The following is a 20,822-nucleotide window of genomic DNA, read 5'->3' on the forward strand; positions in this document are numbered from 1 at the left end:
CGCTTTCTACATTTTCCCTGCAGCCATTAACTTGCATTTATCCAAGAAGAAAGCCAACGGTGCCAGTTACACTGGCCCCGGAAGGAGTCAAGGTAAATATGAAAACCTTCATCTAGAGCAGCAACAACAACAACAACAACAACTCAATTGAAACTCATATTTATATTTACCGAAATCTTGTGGATCACTATTAGTCGATCAAGATGAAATCTGTGCCAACTTGGTCATGTAACTCAATTTAGAATTGACCGTTGCTAGGAGAGAATGTTTTTTTATGTAATTTAATTTTTAGGATTGTTATGTTGAAGCAGTGACAGAACAAATTATCGACGTAGGAAAGAATAAAGTGACATGTTGTTATTGATGTTGTTTAGTTACTGGTCAATACGTATTCAATAGTTTTATGATCGATTATATTTATAACGAATACTTTCCAAATGCCTAAACCATGATTTGAAACCAAAACCACATTTTCCCACAAGTCCTTTGCCTAGTGTTTTCACCTGTTTATTTAAGAGAGTAAACTGACTTTTTAACCTTTTCGAGTCATACATGGGTCAAAGCTGATACAGAGGAAAAATCCTTTGTTTAGCTTGACTTGGTTTGGCTGCGAAGAATTAAATAAACAACCTCAAATTAGTTTTGTCTCTCTCTGGTGCCTTGGCCACTGGACAGAGAGCATCTCTTTTTCTCATTTCAAGCACGGCCTTTCATCGCGCGACAACACAACTGTTTATTTTTTTATCAGTCTAGATTCTCTTACTCTTTCTCTCCCTAGAATTCACCCACAGACGAAGCTAACTACCATACAAGATGAACGATAGAAAAATAAATAAGCCGTGCGCACAAACAACACAAAGCAGTTGTAACTTACAGTGTAAAGGTGATAGTAACAATATAAATAAAGGGCGGCGGGCTGGCAGAATTGTTAGCATACCAGGCGAAATGCTTAACGGTATTTCGTCTGCCGTTACGTTCTGAGTTCAAATTCCGCCGTGGTCGACTTTGCCTTTCATCCTTTCGGGGTCAATAAATTAAGTACCAGTTACGCACTGGGGTCGATGTAATCGACTTAATCTCTTTGCCTGTCCTTGTTTGCCCCGTGGGCATTAAAGAAGAAGAAGAAGAATAAATAAAGAACCACCTCAACAATTAATTAATTAATATCTTCTCTCATTTATTTGGTGCCTATTATCGTTGAATATGATCGGTGTAATTGCTGACCTACGATGTTTATAAACCGTTAAACTTGATCGTTACATATTCCAGTCATGACCAATCCGTCTTATTTACAGGCATTATGTATTTAAGATTGTCACATGATTCAGTGTGTCTTGTTTTTCTTTTCTTTTTGCTTTGAATGATGAGATGTGATTTGAAGTAGGTGTGACTGTTATTTCTAGCAGATCTGGCTGTTTTTTTCTCGGCTGTACAGAAACAGCCACGTAAATGACCCTTCCTATTATAGGCTCAATGCCTGAAATTTGGGGGAGGCGGGTACTCGGTGTAATCGACCCCAGTCTTCATGAACCCCGAAAGGATGAAGGGCAAAGTCGACATCGGTTGAATTTGAGCTCAGAACGTGGTGACAGACGAAACGCCACAAAGCATTTTGTCCGGCGTACTAACGATTCTGCCAGCTCGCTACCGTTACGCATGTGGATAATAAAATATATATAAAAAAAGGCTAAAGACAAGAAGCAGCAGTTCACTGTATGATTGTCTCCTCTTCATACTTGAAGGTTTTTGGTTGTACAACACTGACTTGTGGACGCAGCTGTATAACTTGATGCATATGCATGTACATTTGTGCACAACACATCTGCAGGCGTATATGCATAGATCCGAGTCTTTGCATACATAGGTTTCATATATATATATATATATATATATATAACTCTTCGAAACGCCTGTGTTAGAATGGTGGCAGCTGATGAAGGAAAATGTTCTCTATGTGGCCTGTGTGTTTTCTGTACTCTGGTCATTATTATTTTTTTATCTACGTTTTATTTGCAACGTCCTGTACCCAGATATGCACCTATATATACAGGCAGATGTAGGTATGCACATACTTGTACGTATATATGCATATACTCATTTATTATTTGTTTTATATATATATATATATATATATATATATATATATATATATATATATATATATAAATGTGTGTGTGTGTGTGTATATATATATATATATATATATATATACACACACAGGCGCAGTCATGGCTGTGTGGTAAGAAGCTTGCAGAGCTGGCAGAAACGTTAGCACGCCGTGCGAAATGTTTGGCGGTATTTCGTCTGCCGCTACGTTCTGCGTTCAAATTCCGCCGAGGTCGACTTTGCCTTTCATCCTTTCGGGGGCGATTAAATAAGTACCAGTTACACACTGCGGTCGATATAATCGACTTAATCCGTTTGTCTGTCCTTGTTTGTCCCCTCTGTGTTTAGCCCCTAGTGGGCAGTAAAGAAATAAGAAGCTTGCTTCCCAATCTCATAGTTCCAGGTTCAGTTCCACTGTGTGACACAATGGTTATCTTTTTTTCTATTATAGTCTAAAAGGCGGCGGGCTGGCAGAAACATTAGCACGCTGGACGAAACGCTCAGCGGTATTTCGTCTGTCTTTACGTTCTGTGTTCAAATTCCGCTGAGGTCGACTTTGCTTTTATCCTTTAGGGGGGGGGGGCAATAAATTAATTACCAGTTGTGTACTGGTTCGATCTAATCGATTGTCCCCCTCCCCTAAAATTTCGGGCCTTGTGCCTAGAGTAGAAAAAAATCGTTAGCACGTTGGACCAAATGATTAGCAATTTTTCGCCCGTCGCTACGATCTGAGTTCGAATTCTGCCATGGTCATCTTTGCCTTTCATCCTTTCGGAGTCGACAAAATAAGTACTACTGGAGTGGATGTATTCGACTTATCCTCACCTCCCCCAAGCTGCCATTGTGGCCAAAATTTGAAATAATTATAGTCTAAGGCCCACCAAAGCCTTGCGAGGGGATTTGGGGATCTATTTTAAAACGGGGGCACCAGTTTTCATTTATGTTTTATGTAGTGTTTTTGGTACCGAAAGACTTTCAAACTTCGTATACTTATCTATTTTGTGTTATAGAACATAAAAAAAATTTTGTATTCGAATTTATTTCATGTAAAAAAATTGTCCTATTTCGATAATTTCTACTAATCACTGACGTCTATTCAGTTGAAAACAGTTAGCGCTGTAACGGTGTATATCGTATTAATCCCCTAACCCTAACTAGACTGTTAACCGTAACCGTAACCCTAACTCTAGAATCCGAATTCTAAAATTGTTACACACACACAGATACGCACAGCGTAATTTATTATATAAACAATATATGCGTATAAATTACGATTAAACAGGATGAAATATGTCACAGGGAATAACATTTTTATGACCGCCCAGCAGTAACTCTATTCAGCTGAATAGACGTCAGTGATTGGTTGAAATTACAGAAATACGACAACTGTAACATGGAATAACTTGCGATGTACATTTGTTTGTTAAGAAGACTAAGAGTAAAAGATGTTTTATATGACACGTTCTACCAGTGTCCCAAGTTTCAAAGTGTTTCGTTAGTGTTTCATTAAGAAAATACTGGTGCCCCCGTTTTAAAATAGATCCGGATTTGGTAGACGGAAACTACAAGAAGCCTATCGATCGTATACATATATATGTGCATATGCTTATATGTGGCTGTCTGTTTTTGTCCTCCACCATCATTTGACAAGCGCTGTTGGTGTGTTTACGGTCCTGTAACTTAGCAGTTCAGCAAAAGAGAATGATAGAATAAGGACCAGGCTTTCAAAAATACTGAGGTCAATTTATTCGACTAAAAAATTCTTCAAGGCATGGTCGCAGTCCAATGACTGAAACAAAAAAAAGGTAATCATTTAAACGGTTTATGTGGGATGAATTTCATGAGGATTCCGTATTCTTGGCGTTTATGTTTCTTATTTCTTTACTGCCCAAAAGGGGCTAAAAATAGAGGGGACAAACAAGGGATTAAGTCGATTACATCGACCCCAGTGCGTAACTGGTACTTAATTTATCGACCCCGAAAGGATGAAAGGCAAAGTCGACCTCGGCGGAATTTGAACTCAGAAATTAACGGCAGACGAAATACCGATTTCTTTATTACTCATAAAGGGTTATACAAAGAATTTTTAAGACATCACAAAACATCAAACATAAAATCGGGGAACTAAAAATTACAAAAGCGAATGATAATAGTAGAAGAAAGATTAAAATAAAATGACAATATGCAAGAATGAAAAAGTGAGGCGCAATGTCCACTCGACCCCCGAAGTCGGGTGGTTACATTTATCCAGTTTTTCACTTTTACGTTCAACATCATGTAGACATTTTAACGGTTTTGCAACTCAAAAAGTTCAAACACTCGCGTTACCTTTCTCCCATTAACCACTGTTACTTGTGTCCTTATCAACTGCAAATAATCAGTTCTAGGGGGTGGTGTCTCCACCAACCATACCCTTATTGTTGTTATATTTTCACCAAGTTCTTTTATGTACTCCCAGTAGTTTTCCTCGTGTATCAAAATGCATTTCTCAGCACATTTATCCGGCATCTTCACTCATTATTTACTCCAACTCTTATTATTTACAAGTTACGAGGACGTAAACACGTGAGCACCGGTTTTCAAGCAGTGGTGATGGGGAACAAAGACAAAGACACACACACACACATTCAGTTTCCGTCTCCCAACTCCACTCACAAAGCTCTGTGGCTATAGTAGAAGACACTTGCCCAAGGTGCCACGCAGTGGGACTGAACCCCGAGCCATGTAGTTAGGAATTAAGCTTCTTACCACTCAATCATGCCTGCGTCTGATGCTGAACGGCATCGCCAAGTACATTAACAATTAACAAAGCATTGACAGATGTTGAATGCCGTAAGACACCAGAGCTAGAAGTAGCTATCAATGTAATCCGTCCTAGTTGCGGTTAAATGATCGTGAGATTCTATCGTAGTAATGCAGTAATTTTCATGGAAGAGTACTTGAAGAACATTTGCTGTAAATTGTGTTTAAACCATATTTTAGATTTACCTGATGCACTACATCAATTCTTCATATTTCATTTACTAAAAATAAAATATTTCAATGCCATAATCATGTTACAATTTACGGATTGTTTATAGAATTTTTAGAGCAACGAGAAATGTTATTATTGATGCTCCATCCTGTCTGCAAACTATACATTTTACAAATCTGAAGAACAAATTCGACAACATATGATGAATGTTGAGAGCGGTTGTATATAATAGAAGAGAAAATTTGTTTACCGTATACTCCATTCTTGCATTATTTCAGTTAACAACACAATTTATTATAACTCTTTTCCTTTGAAGAACAAATTGGTGCTGGCACAATACCAGAAAACGTTTCTATTGTATTGTAGGCTAACAAAAGTTCAGATAGAGAACATTCCAGAAGATATGGCTTACCTATGTGCAATGAATTTTCTGTATTGATGCTTAGTAATGACGACGAGACTCATCACACTGACAAAATGTTTGCTGGTATGTAAGTTCCAGCCAGAGAAGAACCAGCAAACGCTTCAAATATTTAGTGACTCCCATTGAGAGAGAGAGAGAGATAGTTTTTACTGAAGTGAGACAACCTAATGACAGCAATAAGATTTGAACACCTGATTACAAGGTTAATAGTTTAGCGACTATGTAGACACTCCATATTGAAGGATAACAAGTAAAATATACAGTTTATGGAATTTTATATTAAAAGACATTGTACTGCACAGTTTTCGATTTTGTCTGACATAATTCTTACTTATTTTGACTGATACTTTATTTTATCGATCCCGAAAAGGCAGAAAGCAAACTTGATCTCGATAGGATTTGAACTCGGAATATAAAGATCCGGAAGAACTTAGAATTGCCGATGTGCCTTTGTCTCCTATAACAACGTAATTCAAACCTAAATATTAGTTTCAAATTTTTGCACAAGGCCAGCAATTTCAAGGGGAGGGAGTAAGTCGATTACATCGACCCTGGTGTTCAACTGGTACTTATTTTATCCACCCCGAAAAGATGAAACGAAAAGTCGACCTCGGCGGAATTTGAACTCAGAACGCAAAGACGGACGAAATGCTGCTAAACATTTTTCACTGCGTGTTAAGGATTCTCGCAACCCACTGCCTTAATTCAAACCTAAATATTGAAGAAAAATCAATTACTTTTATAAGATTTCTTTTATTAATTTGAGAGAATATTATAAAATATTTTGCTTTTGATTATAAAAATATTCTAGATTTTAATAAAAGAATTTAAAGTGATGTACATGATTATAACAATACAATTGTATTTGTTAGGTTTGTTTTTCGTTTTGTTTTGGGTTTTTTTTTTTTTAGTGGAGGCGCAATGGCCCAGTGGTTAGTGCAGCGGACTCGCGATCATAGGATCGCGGTTTCGATTCCCAGACCGGGCGTTGTGAGTGTTTATTGAGTGAAAACACCTAAAGCTCCACGAGGCTCCGGCAGGGGATGGTGGCGAACCCTGCTGTACTCTTTCACCACAACTTTCTCTCACTCTTACTTCCTGTTTCTGTTATGTCTGTAATTCAAAGGGCCAGCCTTGTCACACTGTGTCACGCTGAATATCCCCGAGAACTACGTTAAGGGTACACGTGTCTGTGGAATGCTCAGCCACTTGCACGTTAATTTCACGAGCAGACTGTTCCGTTGATCGGATCAACTGGAACCCTCGACGTCGTAAGCGACGGAGTGCCAACAACAACAATTTTTCGTTTTTAATGCTTTCGTAAAGAAGAACACACTCCTGCTACTTTTTGAAGTCTTCCGTTATTGCTGGTATGGAAAACGGAGTTATTCTTAGACCAGAAACATGACCCACGGTGCAACAGAGTGAGCTCTGCTAGAAGCACACCCGGGCCAAGTGATAGTGTTGACCCGATTCTAAATAGATCGTATACCACTTAAAAACCGGTGCTGTAACTAATAGTGATGCAAGGGGAGCAGTTCCCCCCCCCCCCGCTGGAGCACGTTTCTCAAAATTGGCTCCTTTTCAACAATTTTTTAAAATCTTCAATTTACTAATGCGATAAAAGTCGAATCTCCATTTTTTTTCTATTCTTTATCGAATGGCCTTGGAAGAACTTTCTAGAGTCATTACTGTATTTTGATCACCCTCCTGTGTTTTTAAATTGTTTGCTCAAACTCCTGTGATGTGTTGGTGGCCACAGACATCTGAAGAGCCAAAACAAACCCTGAAGTTGTAACCCCTCGGCATCGGAGCTTCATCTTTTTTCACGTTACACCTTATATCAGTAGCTGTACGTTTCATACATAATTACGTTGTTAGTGAAACATGAAATTAATGAATGTAAAATACAATTATGAATTACTTTGTTTAGGCTGTTTCTACAGATATTCGAAAGAAATCATAGCCCGCACCGATTTTTTGCTATAACGTTTCGTATCGAGACGTCAGATATAAACAATAAGATCGAAGACAAGAATGGGTAATGACTGTATATGCCAAATTTCGGGGGTGTGGGCTTGACCCTTCATCAACACCCATCTACCCCATTCTCGCCTCCGAACACATTGTCTATATAGCCACCGCATACAGCGGTGTTAAGTTATTCGGTATGCCAATTTATATATAAAACGCATTCCTGGAGCTGATATAGCACTGCTAACACAGTAGAACGTGGTGTTCACTAATAAAAATTTTTTTATATACTTTATAGTATATTATGGTTGCATAACGAAATACCACATACCTACAAGTCATTAACAATTAGGAATATTATAACCTGGCTACGCAACTACTAAGAACAGAAACAGTCCCACGAGAGTCTTCCGAACAGTTTCCACCGACCAAATACCGACAAAGGCAGGTTGCTATATCTGCGAAAAACAACAGCCAAATCTCCCTCTTATCTCACCCTTTGAGCTCACAATTTCGTTTGTCTATACTCCTGGAAGACGCAAACGCGAGCAACCACATAATTTTGTGTTTAGGGCTGAAAATAACTTTTTTTCTGCCAATTAGTGAACCAGAAACACAAAACCCTGCAGTCGCCCGCTTCTCTGTCTTCCAGGGGCAAAGGTCAAACGAAACCGTGTTCGCTAAAATACACCCAGAGGTTCAAAGGTTTAAAAAGTAGATATATTATCTTTTATCTTTTACTTATTTCAGTCATTAGACCGTGGCTATGCTGGGGTACCGCCTGAAAAGTTTTTTAGCCGAACGAATCGATCCCAGCCACTTTTTGTTAAGTCTGGTACTTATTCTCTCGATCTCTGTTGCCGAACCGCTAAGTTACGGGGATGCAAACAAACCAATACGGTTGTCAAGCAGTGAAGGCGGGGACAAACAGACAGACAGACACACACACACACACACACACACACACACACACACAAACGCACACACACGCGTGCAAATATATATATATGTGTGTGTGTGTGTGTGTGTGTGTGTGTGTGTGTGTGTGTGTGTGTATTAAAGGCGGTGCTCCAGCATGGCCGCAGTCAAATGACTGAAACAAGTAAAAGAGTAAAAAAGAGAGTAAAGAGTAAATGGAGTGACACACTGGATAATGTAGTCCCTGATAGACAATTCCCTGAAGAAAGTTGAAATGATCTTCACTAGGACACATCTGATCGATCTTAGGTCTACTCGGTCAGGGCTGACATGGGGTTAAACAAGGGCAACAGCAACCACAACAACAATAACAACAACTGCTTCTACTCTTTAAGCCTTGAAACAGCCATCTCCCGTTTATTGTCCCTTTTTAGTAATGTTATCGTTATAGATCTACGTATCAAGCTGTAGCAATTGAAAGAAAGCTAACACGCTGGGTCTATAACAATGCTGTAAACACGGAATAGCATTTTTGTAAAAAAAAAAACTTCTGACATCATTCAAGAATATACATGACATAATGAATGAGAAACAAGCGAATTCTTGTCTTGGTAGGAATATGGTGACGAAGGAGGAACAGTATTGGATTTTCCAAACAAAATGTTTTCCAATTTTGTTAAGGTAAAAAGAAAAAGAAAGAAACAAAAAATGCCAAAACAAAAAGAAAAAAAAATCAATAGCAAAAAAAGAATGTTTGATAAGCGGCAGCTGTGACTTACCGGCTATCTTTTAGTATCTAGGAAATGCACCGTTGTGTTCACTTATAAAATAATCGCATTTAGTTGATCAAATATGGTATAAAACACAAGCGAAAATAATGGAGTTACATGAAAAATGTTGTTTGACAGATTTATTCGTATTTATCTTTTTATCTGTGATTTTAGGTGAAATATAATAACATGTAAAACTGTTAACAATTTTATATAATATAATAACATGTAAAACTGTTAACAATTTTATATAATACTAGCAGAAATACCCGGCGTTGCCCGGGTTAAACAGAATAATGAAATCTAAAAACGCCGTCTAGACTACGCATCATCTTTATATAGAGAGATGTATATACACACACGCACCCAAACACACGTATATATATGTATATCAATATAAATATATGAAAGTCAATGAAGTTTCGTAAAAGAAGGTGATCATGTACATACTTTCTTGCTGTTGTGATTATAACACCTCATTGTAAACTATGTTCCTTGTTTTCCCTTGTGGAGCATATACAAATAGGTTTTTTTGTTGCTGCCCACTCTTGAGCAGCCAACATACAGTTGTCCATGTGAGAAGCAGGGCTCTTCCAAGAGAAGACCAGCTACAGACAGTGTTTGACCCTGATATTTGTTTATGGACATGGCAAAAGTCACACGAAGGGGGAATTGTAGTCTTCTGAATGTAAAAGGAATGTCTGCTCCTGATGGAGTAAGAGGAATTCTTGGAATAAAGACGTCATCCCCTTTTGCACATCCAGAAAGAATGGTAGCCTCGATAACGTGTGACATCATTTTCTAAATAATGCTCATCTGTTATGTTCAGGTTAAAATTTCATCAACATCAAAAATATATGAATTTTCATGGGAGTTATGGCCGTTATGCAAAGAATATAATTTCCAAATTTCATAAAGATCCATTCAGTACTTTTGACGTAGTTTTGGATAAGAAAACAAATGACTAATGTGTGTGTTTGTGTGCATGTGTATGTGTGTGTGATGGGTGTATATATGTATAGATATCTGTATGCATGTATATATGTATATATGTGTACATATTACATGTACATCTCTCTCTATATATATATACATCTACACATATGTATACATATACATGTATGTATAGATCTATATATATATACATATACGTGTACATCTATATGTATACATATACATCTCTCTCTCTCTCTCTCTCTCTCTCTCTCTCTTTCTCTCTCTCTTTCTCTCTTTCTCTCTCTCTCTCTCTTTCTCTCTCTCTTTCTCTCTTTCTCTCTCTCTCTCTCTGAAAGTATCTGTCATTACAGTATCGAAATGGTGTACATATACATGTATATGTATACATATACATCTCTCTCTCTCTCTCTCTCTTTCTGTCTCTCTCTTTCTCTCTTTCTCTCTCTGTGAAAGTATCTGTCACTACAGTATCGAAATGTGATTGTTTCAGTTAGTGGAATAGTTTCATTTTTAAAGTGAAAGTATTTGACATGAGTGTTTTTGTTTCACTTTTGACACGTAATACTTAAATAGTGGAGGAGATATTATGTTGCCGTGTGCTCGAACTCTGCAAGAAGTTAATAATTTTTTTTGACTAAAACACAACTGGAACCCTAAGTAAGGCATGTGTAAAATTTGAATGAAATTGGTTGCGTAGTTCTCGAGTTTTAGGGATTCACACAGACAGACACACATTCTCATTTTTATATATATAGATAATAACATGCAAAACACGTTAACAATTTTGATAGAATAATGTTTTTCACTACATTTCTAACCTGTTTCATGTCAATGCTTCAGTTCGGCATACATCCCATCATTGTAAAGGTCCCCCGCTGAATTCCTCTCTCATGGCTTTTTTACAGCTTCATACTCAAACCAGCGCGATTTTCCTAATAGCTGTTTCAGCAGCTCTATACCAACTCGGAGATGGATGAAGAACCAACGCAACCATACGTATTTGCAGCGATGTAAAGGATCAGCCTAATCCTCAATTATCCGTTGAAGACCTCCAACACGTGTGTGTTGGCACTCCGTCGCTTACGACGTCGAGGGTTCCAGTTGATCCGATCAACGGAACAGCCTGCTCGTGAAATTAACGTGCAAGTGGCTGAGCACTCCACAGACACGTGTACCCTTAACGTAGTTCTCGGGGATATTCAGCGTGACACAGTGTGACAAGGCTGACCCTTTGAATTACAGGCACAACAGAAACAGGAAGAAAGAGTGATGAAAGAATCACAACTTTTTCATCACTGCTTCGAACCCTCGACGTCGTAAGCGATGGGGTGCCAACAACAACAGATATAAAATAAAAATAAAAGCTTCCCAGGTTTTCTGTTTTCCAGTAAACTTATAAGGCACTGAATTTCGTTTTAATTACATTGCGGATTAAATGGATTCATGCTTGCATAGTTTTGTGTTGATAAGTAAAAATAAAGTTTCCTTATATGGAAGTATGTTGGATATAATATAAAAAGAAATTTTAGATTTATAACAAAAAATATGATCAAAGACGATTTGCAGACAATTCCTTGATTTTAATTCTGTATCTCCGTTTCTGCTGTTCCACCTTCTGTTTTCATTTTATCATATGTATCTGGAAACAATGGAAAAAAAAGTATAAAAAATATTATTCTTTTGAAAGAAAAAGAAAAAGCACAATCATACTTAAACATTATATTCCTATGTAACTCCATTTGCCAGTAACTTTTTTCTTATAAATGAAAAGATATCATTACCGAAGATGAAGCAGTGATTAACAATACACACTTTACACGGCCCGTAAGTTATGGTGAACAATAACGGACCTCAAGAGTGAATGTTTCTCATAGAAGCACACTTATATATACACACCTATATGCACACACACACACACATTATTTATTTAAAGGTAACAACACATGTATTAAAGCGCTACTTATAGTTTCATATGTTGAGAAAACAAACATATTCTTCAGGAACAAACCACATATAACGAAATAAAGAAATTGAATGATAGAAAAAACGCGTTTCTTCAGCAGGGTTCGCCACCATCCCCTGCCGGAGCCTCGTGGAGCTTTAGGTGTTTTCGCTCAATAAACACTCACAACGCCCGGTCTGGAAGTCGAAACCGCGATCCTATGACCGCGAATCCGCTGCCCTAACCACTGGGCCATTGCGCCTCCACATTGCTTATTATGACAACATCGATGCTAATTTTGGTAGTTGCAGAAGTAAGAAAGACGAAATTGCACTTACTCTCTCTCTTCTTGTCAAATTTTTCCTTTTGATCACGTATAAACTGGTGAATGATATCTCTGGTATCTTTCTTGTATATACAGTAGAATATGAAGATAAACGTTCCTTGAAGCGTATTGAAGATAGCAAAGAGATATTGAAATGCTTCCGCCGCTTTACCAAAAGAAAAGAATGCTATGATCCAGGTAAAACCCAGAAGGATGCAAAGACCAACGGCGCCCCAAAAGCGTACCTTTCTTGTTTTGTGCATAACATTGCTGAATTTTTGCATCGTGACAACTCGCCAGATAACGTAAAGGAATATGCCAAGGTTTAAAGTAAGAATGATAACCACGGGAGTCAAGAAAGCAACATAGAAAGGTGTGTTGGATAACCAACAGCTACAAAAGAAATAGAAAGACAATTACGAAAGGAAATCTGTCCACTGGGAATAGCTAACGAATGTACTGGACAATGTTGAAAACAAACATGACAAAATGAAATATACTTATACAAGAAAAAAGGCCATGCGGCCGCAAGACAGGTATGTGGGGTAACAAAGGAAAATTAAAATGTCCTGTAGGATTGGAGACGAGAGGAGAGATAGACAGTTATAACGAAGGAAGAAGTAAATTATTATGGAGGGAAAGAGAGAGAAAGGGAGAGAGAGAAAGAGAGAGAGAGAGAGAGAGAGGCAAAAGAAAGGCAAAGAAAGAGAAAGAGACAGAAATAGACATCACACCAAAAATATTCAAAGAATATATTACAAATGAGTAAAAAAAAATCAGGAATGCATAGCATTACATAAATGCGCAACGAGGTGGAAGGAAATGGTACTCGAATACCGGAGGTAGAGCAATACGCCTGTTTTATTACTAACTTCATTCTATATCACAACTGCCTGTCAGGAAATACAGCAAATCTGAACTCATCAGAGAATTTGTTGTTGTTGGCACTCCGTCGCTTACGACGTTGAGGGTTCCAGTTGATCCGATCAACGGAACAGCCTGCTCGTGAAATTAACGTGCAAGTGGCTGAGCACTCCACAGACACGTGTACCCTTAACGTAGTTCTCGGGGATATTCAGCATGACACAGTGTGACAAGGCTGACCCTTTGAATTACAGGTACAACAGAAATAGGAAGTAAGAGTGAGAGAAAGTTGTGGTGGAAGAGTACAGCAGGGTTCGCCACCATCCCCTGCCGGAGCCTCGTGGGGCTTTAGGTGTTTTCGCTCAATAAACACTCACAATGCCCGGTCTGGGAATCGAAACCGGATCCTATGACCGCGAGTCCGCTGCCCTAACCACTGGGCCATTGCGCCTCCACTTCATCAGAGAATATGACTGTCCTAAAATACTAGTGGCCTCTCCATCATCTCACTGACCCAATCTTTTCTCTACTTGATGTTGCCTGGTCGAAGAAGTGGCTTCCTTCTTGCTGCTCTGCCATAGTAACCAAGTTTGTGGAGATACCTGACAGCTGTTCTGGGACCGACATCAACTTGTTCTGCTATGTTAGTGGCCTTGCAACAAGGATTATCCTCCACACTTCTCTTAACAAACAGAAGGGTCTTGTTAGAGGGCTCTGGTTGATCTGGGTGAGATGATGTGGACTCCTTCCCCTCTCTGGTGAATTTCACAATCACTCTATTAACTGTAGAAAGCAGGACCCCAAGGTTTTCTGTGATTTTGCGTTGACTATGTCCATCTTCAGACTGACCCACAATATGGCCCCTTTGAAATTCAGGTGTAATGTAGGTAAATCAAGAAAGCAGTTGTGTAAAAAGATGGGGAATGCGGTAGGACAGGTTTGATGTATATGTTTGTAGGGTGTGGGTTGATAGGTGAAGATGTTGGCTGAAGGTTAAGGAGAGGAGATTTATTTGGGTTTGATGTTGGTATTTTGTCATTGCTTTATGAAGGGGTCCGCAATCCCCGGCCTGCAGGCCACATCCGGCCCGCGAAGGCCTTGATCCGGCCCGCGAGGGTTTTGTGGAAATTCAGAATTTTTAAGATTTCATTTATCTCAAACCACACTTTGCCTCAACTCCAGCATTTCGGTATTGCCTGTCCGTCTGTTTTTACCGGGCACATATACACGAACACCAATGACACAGGTGTGCAGGTGCGCGGCATCTTATTTTTGGTAAAATGAAACATGTACAGCGCAGGCCTTCTTACATTCATACACTGTCTACAATCACTTTTCGCTTGTGTTTGATGGTCACCGGTAAGAAGTTTTGTTGAGAAATAATTGCTGCTTATTGTGATTTATTAGTGGACGTGCAATGGCCCAGTGGTTAGGGCAGCGGACTCGCGGTCATAGGATCGCGGTTTCGATTCCAGACCGGGCGTTGTGAGTGTTTATTGAGCGAAAACACCTAAAGCTCCACGAGACTCCAACAGGGGATGGTGGCGAACCCTGCTGTACTCTTCCACCACAACTTTCTATCACTCTTACTTCCTGTTTCTGTTGTGCCTGTAATTCAAAGGGTCAGCCTTGTCACACTGTGTCACGCTGAATATCCCCGAGAACTACGTTAAGGGTACACGTGTCTGTGGAATGCTCAGCCACTTGCACGTTAATTTCACGAGCAGGCTGTTCCGTTGATCGGATCAACTGGAACCCTCGACGTCGTAAGCGACGGAGTGCCAACAGCAACAACATTGTTATTTATTGAACTGGCATCACTGCAATCCATTGAGCCTAACAGAAGATTCATGAGAAACAAAGTGGCCACACTGACCAAGTAGAGAAATTCTTCTGATAATGTTTTTGTATGATTATTCCTTGTTATACATTTTCAGTAGATTATCACATTTGCTTTTGTTCTGACTTATTTTTAGTCATACATTTCGCCTTCCTGTCCAGGATCCTGCATCTCTTGAATAATAACATAAAATGGAAAACAAGGAAAGTTAAGTGGATTTTGAATGCGGAAATTTTAATCAGGAGTGGACACTTAACGAGTTTTTCATCGAGCACCAAAGAAAATGAGTTTGTTTAATTTGTCGAAAACTGTGAAGAGAGTCTCAAATATCAAACGGCATTATGAATCTCGTTACCATTGTTTTAACAATTCCAATGGTGCGGCACGAGAATAAGAAGGTGAGCGTCTGAGAAACGTCTGAGAATTTAGGTCACGACATTCTTTGTATGGAAAGTTGCTTTTTTCAGTGTTAGTAGCGAAGAAGACCAGGGAAAAATAAGATGGATAAAACACAGAAATACTTACACTTCTGCAATTCTCGTATAATTGTTTGTGGAATTGATTGACAAAGTAAGTATAACAATGATAGCTGGAAGACCTGACAACGATATTTACATAAATGAAGATAAATAAGTAGATATTTATTAATATTTAAAATTATAGCCTGAACAGGATAAACTATCCCTATTTTGCAGAGAAAAGTGTAGGTGCAAAATAGGGATAGTTTATCCTGTTCAGGCTATATTATTAGCATTATTCTGCGATTGAGAATTTAAAATCACTTCTTTAACTTTCTAAAAGACATCTCAACGCTTCTAAAAAAGTAAGCTTCGTTTGTTTATTTACGTTTTTCGTAATTTGAATTTAATGTTTAATTAATATTTAAAATTATAAATACGTGACACTTGAATCGATGTTTTGACTGCTTTTTTTTTTTCTCCGGAAAAATGTCAAGTACAAAAGAAGTCACTGTTTTATTTCGTATCACGCACAGATCAGTTTTTACTATTTGATGAAGGGAGTGAAATAATGCACGGCACATACATTCGATCATTATAAACAAATTATTGGTGCAGGTCGTTCGGCAATAGCTGAGCAATCATACATGATCTTCGACGGGAGAGACCAGACCATCACGTGTATGTGTGTGTGTGTGTGTGTGTGTGCATTGTTATGCGTGGAGATGGTCAGTTTTTGGGGCTAATGAAGCGCAAGTACTATTTATTTGATCTTTACTTTAGATTTTACTCGTATTATTTTTAGCTTATACGTCTATCAAAGAGAGAAAGAGACAGACAGATAGGGAAATTATGTGTGTGCGTGTGTGTGTGTGTGTGTATGAAGGGGAGAGAGATAAAGTAACAAAAATCGTTATACATACCCCATGCCAAAATTGAAGTTCTCATCATGAAAGATGTCTGATACGTTTTGAATGTAATAACCACACTTAAGAGAACATTAATTGCTTCTATAGTCATCCACATGAAAGACGCCAGAAGGAAGTAGTGTAACATAGCAGCCACTGTCTGCAATGACAACAATAACAACAACATCAACACTAACAATAATGACTTCTGACATTGACACACGCTCTCAAATATATATTGAATATATTGTTTTGCAGGGGTGGGGATATAGCTAACAGTATCGGCGCTGGTACTTGATTGATATTTTATATTATCGATCCAAAAAAGATGAAGATCAAAACCAGACCCTGCTGATAGTTCAATGCAGTGACGTAATTCAGTACCTGAAAGGAATTTCATTTAATGCTTTTGCCAATCCACCACAGTCCTATTAGGTAATAATAATAATAATAATGTTGTTTGACCTTAACCAGTTGAGCATGTTCCTTGGTGGCTGACGATATGTGCATCTCTGATCACGAGCAGAAGTAGTGGGGGAGCATCATAGCCATGTGTTGAGAGGAATTCTTTGGGGTTTGAATAATTCACCTTTGGAAACATGGGTGTTTCGCTCAACATCCTTAAACAAACCTTATTCAGGGACCTTTTGAGTGGGATGGGCTACTCGACCTGAAGAAAATTCTAACTGGGCCACACCTGCAAGGTCATGTGCTGTTTAACTTGATATGAGATCACCATGTCGCGCACATATGGTTGTGATGCATGTGCCTGGTTTACCCTTATCAGAGAGGTAATCATGATGGGTATACTGGTCTTAGTATATTTTACCCCAGTGTCACTTTGATGGCATGCACTGCTCTCTCACTCAATAATAATAATAATAATAATAATAATAATAATTGATGCTTTATTAGATAGAATTGCTCAAATAGATGCAACAAAATTCACAGGAAGTTGAACAGGGGTGAGATAAATGTTTTGGGGAGGGGAGGTTTGGAAGACTTTATATAAAATACAATTTCTGGAATTAAAACTTCATCATTTACTATTTCGTATTTCTGTTCATAAAAATTGCTGTCATCACCATAGAACAGATCAAATAAAAAAATACAAAAGCAAACAGCACAAACATTAAACGTAACATTTATTAGTCGTGAAAGATTTAGGAAAGAGCTGCAACCTGGGCTGTTACTAGAGGAAGTTTTTGTTGGCACTCCGTTGCTTACGACGTCGAGGGTTCCAGTTGATCCGATCAACGGAACAGCCTGCTCGTGAAATTAACGTGCAAGTGGATGAGCACTCCACAGACCAGTGTACCCATAACGTAGTTCTCGGGGAGATTCAGCGTGACACAGGATGACAAGGCTGACCCTTTGAATTACAGGCACAACAGAAACAGGAAGAAAGAGTGAGAGAAAGTTGTGGTGAAAGAGTAGAGCAGGGTTCGCCACCATCCCCTGTCGGAGCCTTGTGGAGCTTTAGGTGTTTTCGCTCAATAAACACTCACAGCGCCCGGTCTGGGAATGGAAACCGCGATCCTATGACCGCGAGTCCGCTGCCCTAACCACTGGGCCATTGCGCCTCCACACTAGCGGAAGTAAATATATTTGAAGTAACAGATTGTCGTTCATTATGTTTAATATAAAGCAAAACATATGCAAGCATAAATGCATTTTCACTTACCTTACAATTAGCTATTGGTTTTACAGCATGCGCTTGCATCCCAGCAACAAAGATAAAGTTTGTGATTGCCAAAGAACTGCACAAGCTTACTAAAATCTTTGAAGCCAATGATTTCCATAGATTTCTGAAATAACGAATAAAGAAATATTGGTTTTAAATTTTGGCACAAGGCAAGCAGTTTTGCGGGGTAGGGGATTAAGTCAATTATATCGATCTCCCCCAGTGTGTAACTGGTACTAATTTATTGACCCCCACCCCCTCAAAAAAAAGGATGAAAGGCAAAGTTGACCTTGGTGGCATTTGAACTCAAAACGTAAAGACAGGCTGCTAAGCATCTTGCCCGGCGTGCTAACGATTCTGCCATCTTGCCGTTTTAAGGAAAAAAGAAATAATCCTTTTTACTGTAGGCACAAGGCCTGAAATTTGGGGGAGGAGTATGGTCGATTACATCGACACCAGTATTTCACTGGTACTTAATTTATCGATTCCGAAAGGATGAAAGACAAAAGTCGACCTCAGCAGAATTTAAACTCAGAACGTACCGACAGGTGAAATACTGCAGGCATTTCGCCCGGCGTTCTAACCATTCTGCCAGCTCGCCGCCTGAAGGAGAAAAAAAAAGAAATAATGATATTTAATCTATTGAAGTATGACACCGTATCAGTCACGAAGTCAACCTGCTTGTGAAATTAACATGCAAGTGGCTGAGTACTCCACAGACACGCATGCCTTTAATGTAGTTCTCAGGGAGATTCAGCATGACACAGAGTGTGACAAGGTTGGCCCTTTGAAATACAAGTACAACTCATTTCCGAGTGGAACAGAGCATTGAAATATAAAGTCACTCAATACATAAATAATGGTTCGAAATTTTTGGCACGGAAGCCGTAATTTTAGAAGGATAAGTTAATTGATGCTACAAGCCTTAGTATCGATCCTATATGGGCGAAAGACAAAGTTGGCATCAGTGGCATCTGAACACAGAACTTAAGGAAATGGAAGAAATACTACAATACATTTTGTCTGATGTGCTTAATGATTCTGTCAACTTTGAAGATTTATTAACAATGTTATTTTTACAATAGAACATACCTAGAGGTCTTACCCATAGGTTTTAGCCAATATTGTTTCATTGTTTCCAGTAGACATTGTAGACACCTTGTTGTTATATACCAGGGGTTTTCAAACTTTTTGACTTGCGGACCCCTTTATATTTCAGGCTTTACCTTAGGGACCCCCTTATAAACGCTTATGAAATTTATACATAAATATTTGCTTAAAATAACATATATTTTTACATTTATTTATTTAACAGTATTTAACAAATAGGTTTATTGTCAATTAAAAGATTTCGATTAAAAAATATAAATCAAATTGCCCATAAAAAGTATTTGCTGTCCACGGACCCCCTGTCTTGTCCTTGCGGACCCCTGTGGTCCGGGGACCACTGTTTGAAAATCCCTGTTCTATACAATATCTTCTTGAATGGAAAAGTAAAGATCAACTGAACTACTTCCACTTCTGTGTTGAGATTTCCTAATCTCTTTTCTAGTGTGTGTGTGTGTGTGTGAAAAGAGCGAGAGAGACTGTAGTGGGTAGCAATATTCAAGGTGCACCCTGGCAAAGTTAGAGAAGAGAAGGATGATGGTTTAAGGAAATCTGGACTGGGAAGTCCTAACGATCCAAGAACACATTCTGTGGGCAATATCAACTTTGTTGCTGATGTGTGCACTCCACTTAAGCTTTTGTCCACAATTACATCTAAGTCTTTGATATTATATAATGCTATGAGGAGCTCGTTCAAGGTAAAAGTCTATAGTTGTCTAAGTATATTCTGTTTCTCTAAGTGGACGAGCTTAAATTTTCCCTCATTTAGCAGCAAAATGTTTTGTTTTTCGCCCATCAAACCACTGAGTATAGATTGGACTGGGGATTTACTCACTTGATTTTCTGGAGCTTGGAATCACTTGCGTGGAGGGGCAATGGCCCGGTGGTTAGGGCAGCGGACTTGCGGTCATAGGATCGCGGTTTCGATTCTCAGACCGGGCGTTGTGAGTGTTTATTGAGCGAAAACACCTAAAGCTCCACGAGGCTCCAGCAGGGGATGGTGGCGAACCCTGCTGTACTCTTCCACCACAACTTTCTCTCACTCTTACTTCCTATTTCTGTTGTACCTGTATTTCAAAGGGTCAGCCTTGTCACCCTGTGTCACGCTGACTCTCCCCGAGAACTACGTTAAGGGTACACGTGTCTGTGGAGTGCTCAGCCACTTGCACGTTAATTTCACGAGCAGGCTGTTCCGTTGATCGGATCAACTGGAACCCTCGACGTCGTAAGCGACGGAGTGCCAACAACAACAGAATCACTTGCAAAGGTTTATATTTTACTATGTTTAATGGCATTTCCAATGTCATTTATGTAAACCAGGGGTTCGCAACTGCTTTTTACTTGGGACCCCTTTGATTACTACTTTATTCTTGTGTGCCCCCATAGCCATTTGATGCGTAAAAACTAGTTTTATAGAAACTTCTTTCAAAATTTCTATTTTGTTTTTCACACATTAACTTGTGTAGGTTGAACTTCGTAAAATGTTAGAGAAAGAAACCCAGCTGTTTCTTGCAATACACACCAAAGCAAAATTTTTTCAGGAGCCCTAAAAATAGTATCATGGGTCCCCA

The 20,822-nt window shown here is 38.9% G+C and overlaps 2 protein-coding genes and 1 long non-coding RNA gene across 6 annotated transcripts in view; all 3 read right to left on the bottom strand.

Moving 5' to 3' along the window:
- The window catches only part of LOC106874879 (SCO-spondin), an 86,728-nt gene extending 81,038 nt beyond the window's left edge, over positions 1-5,690 (bottom strand). Inside the window, exon 1 of the mRNA XM_089343617.1 lies at positions 5,493-5,690. Coding sequence (XP_089199743.1) covers positions 5,493-5,545 — 53 coding nt within the window. The 5' untranslated portion in view covers positions 5,546-5,690. The remainder of the gene's footprint in view (positions 1-5,492) is intronic.
- Positions 5,691-9,291: 3,601 nt separating this feature from the next.
- Positions 9,292-20,822, bottom strand: part of LOC106874887 (adhesion G protein-coupled receptor G4) — a 56,396-nt gene continuing 44,865 nt past the window's right edge. The window contains exons 22-26 of one of the 4 annotated variants that reach the window (XM_089343619.1): positions 18,145-18,268; positions 16,476-16,620; positions 15,620-15,692; positions 12,404-12,783; positions 9,292-11,762 (exon numbers count right to left, since the gene is read on the bottom strand). In XM_089343619.1, coding sequence (XP_089199745.1) covers positions 11,704-11,762; positions 12,404-12,783; positions 15,620-15,692; positions 16,476-16,620; positions 18,145-18,268 — 781 coding nt within the window. In that variant the 3' untranslated portion in view covers positions 9,292-11,703. Of the gene's footprint in view, positions 11,763-12,403; positions 12,784-15,480; positions 15,693-16,475; positions 16,621-18,144; positions 18,269-20,822 lie in introns of those variants that run through there. The other 3 variants (XM_014922800.3, XM_089343620.1, XM_089343621.1) reach the window with 3 other exon arrangements.
- Positions 13,161-15,197, bottom strand: LOC149130899 (uncharacterized). The gene is made up of 2 exons (XR_016238689.1): positions 15,067-15,197; positions 13,161-13,337 (listed from the first exon to the last, which is right to left on the bottom strand). It is a non-coding gene; the product is annotated as an uncharacterized LOC149130899 (long non-coding RNA).

Source organism: Octopus bimaculoides, chromosome 27 (assembly GCF_046866305.1).
Source record: "Octopus bimaculoides isolate indiv1 chromosome 27, ASM4686630v1, whole genome shotgun sequence".
Classification (NCBI taxonomy): Eukaryota; Metazoa; Mollusca; class Cephalopoda; order Octopoda; family Octopodidae; genus Octopus; species Octopus bimaculoides.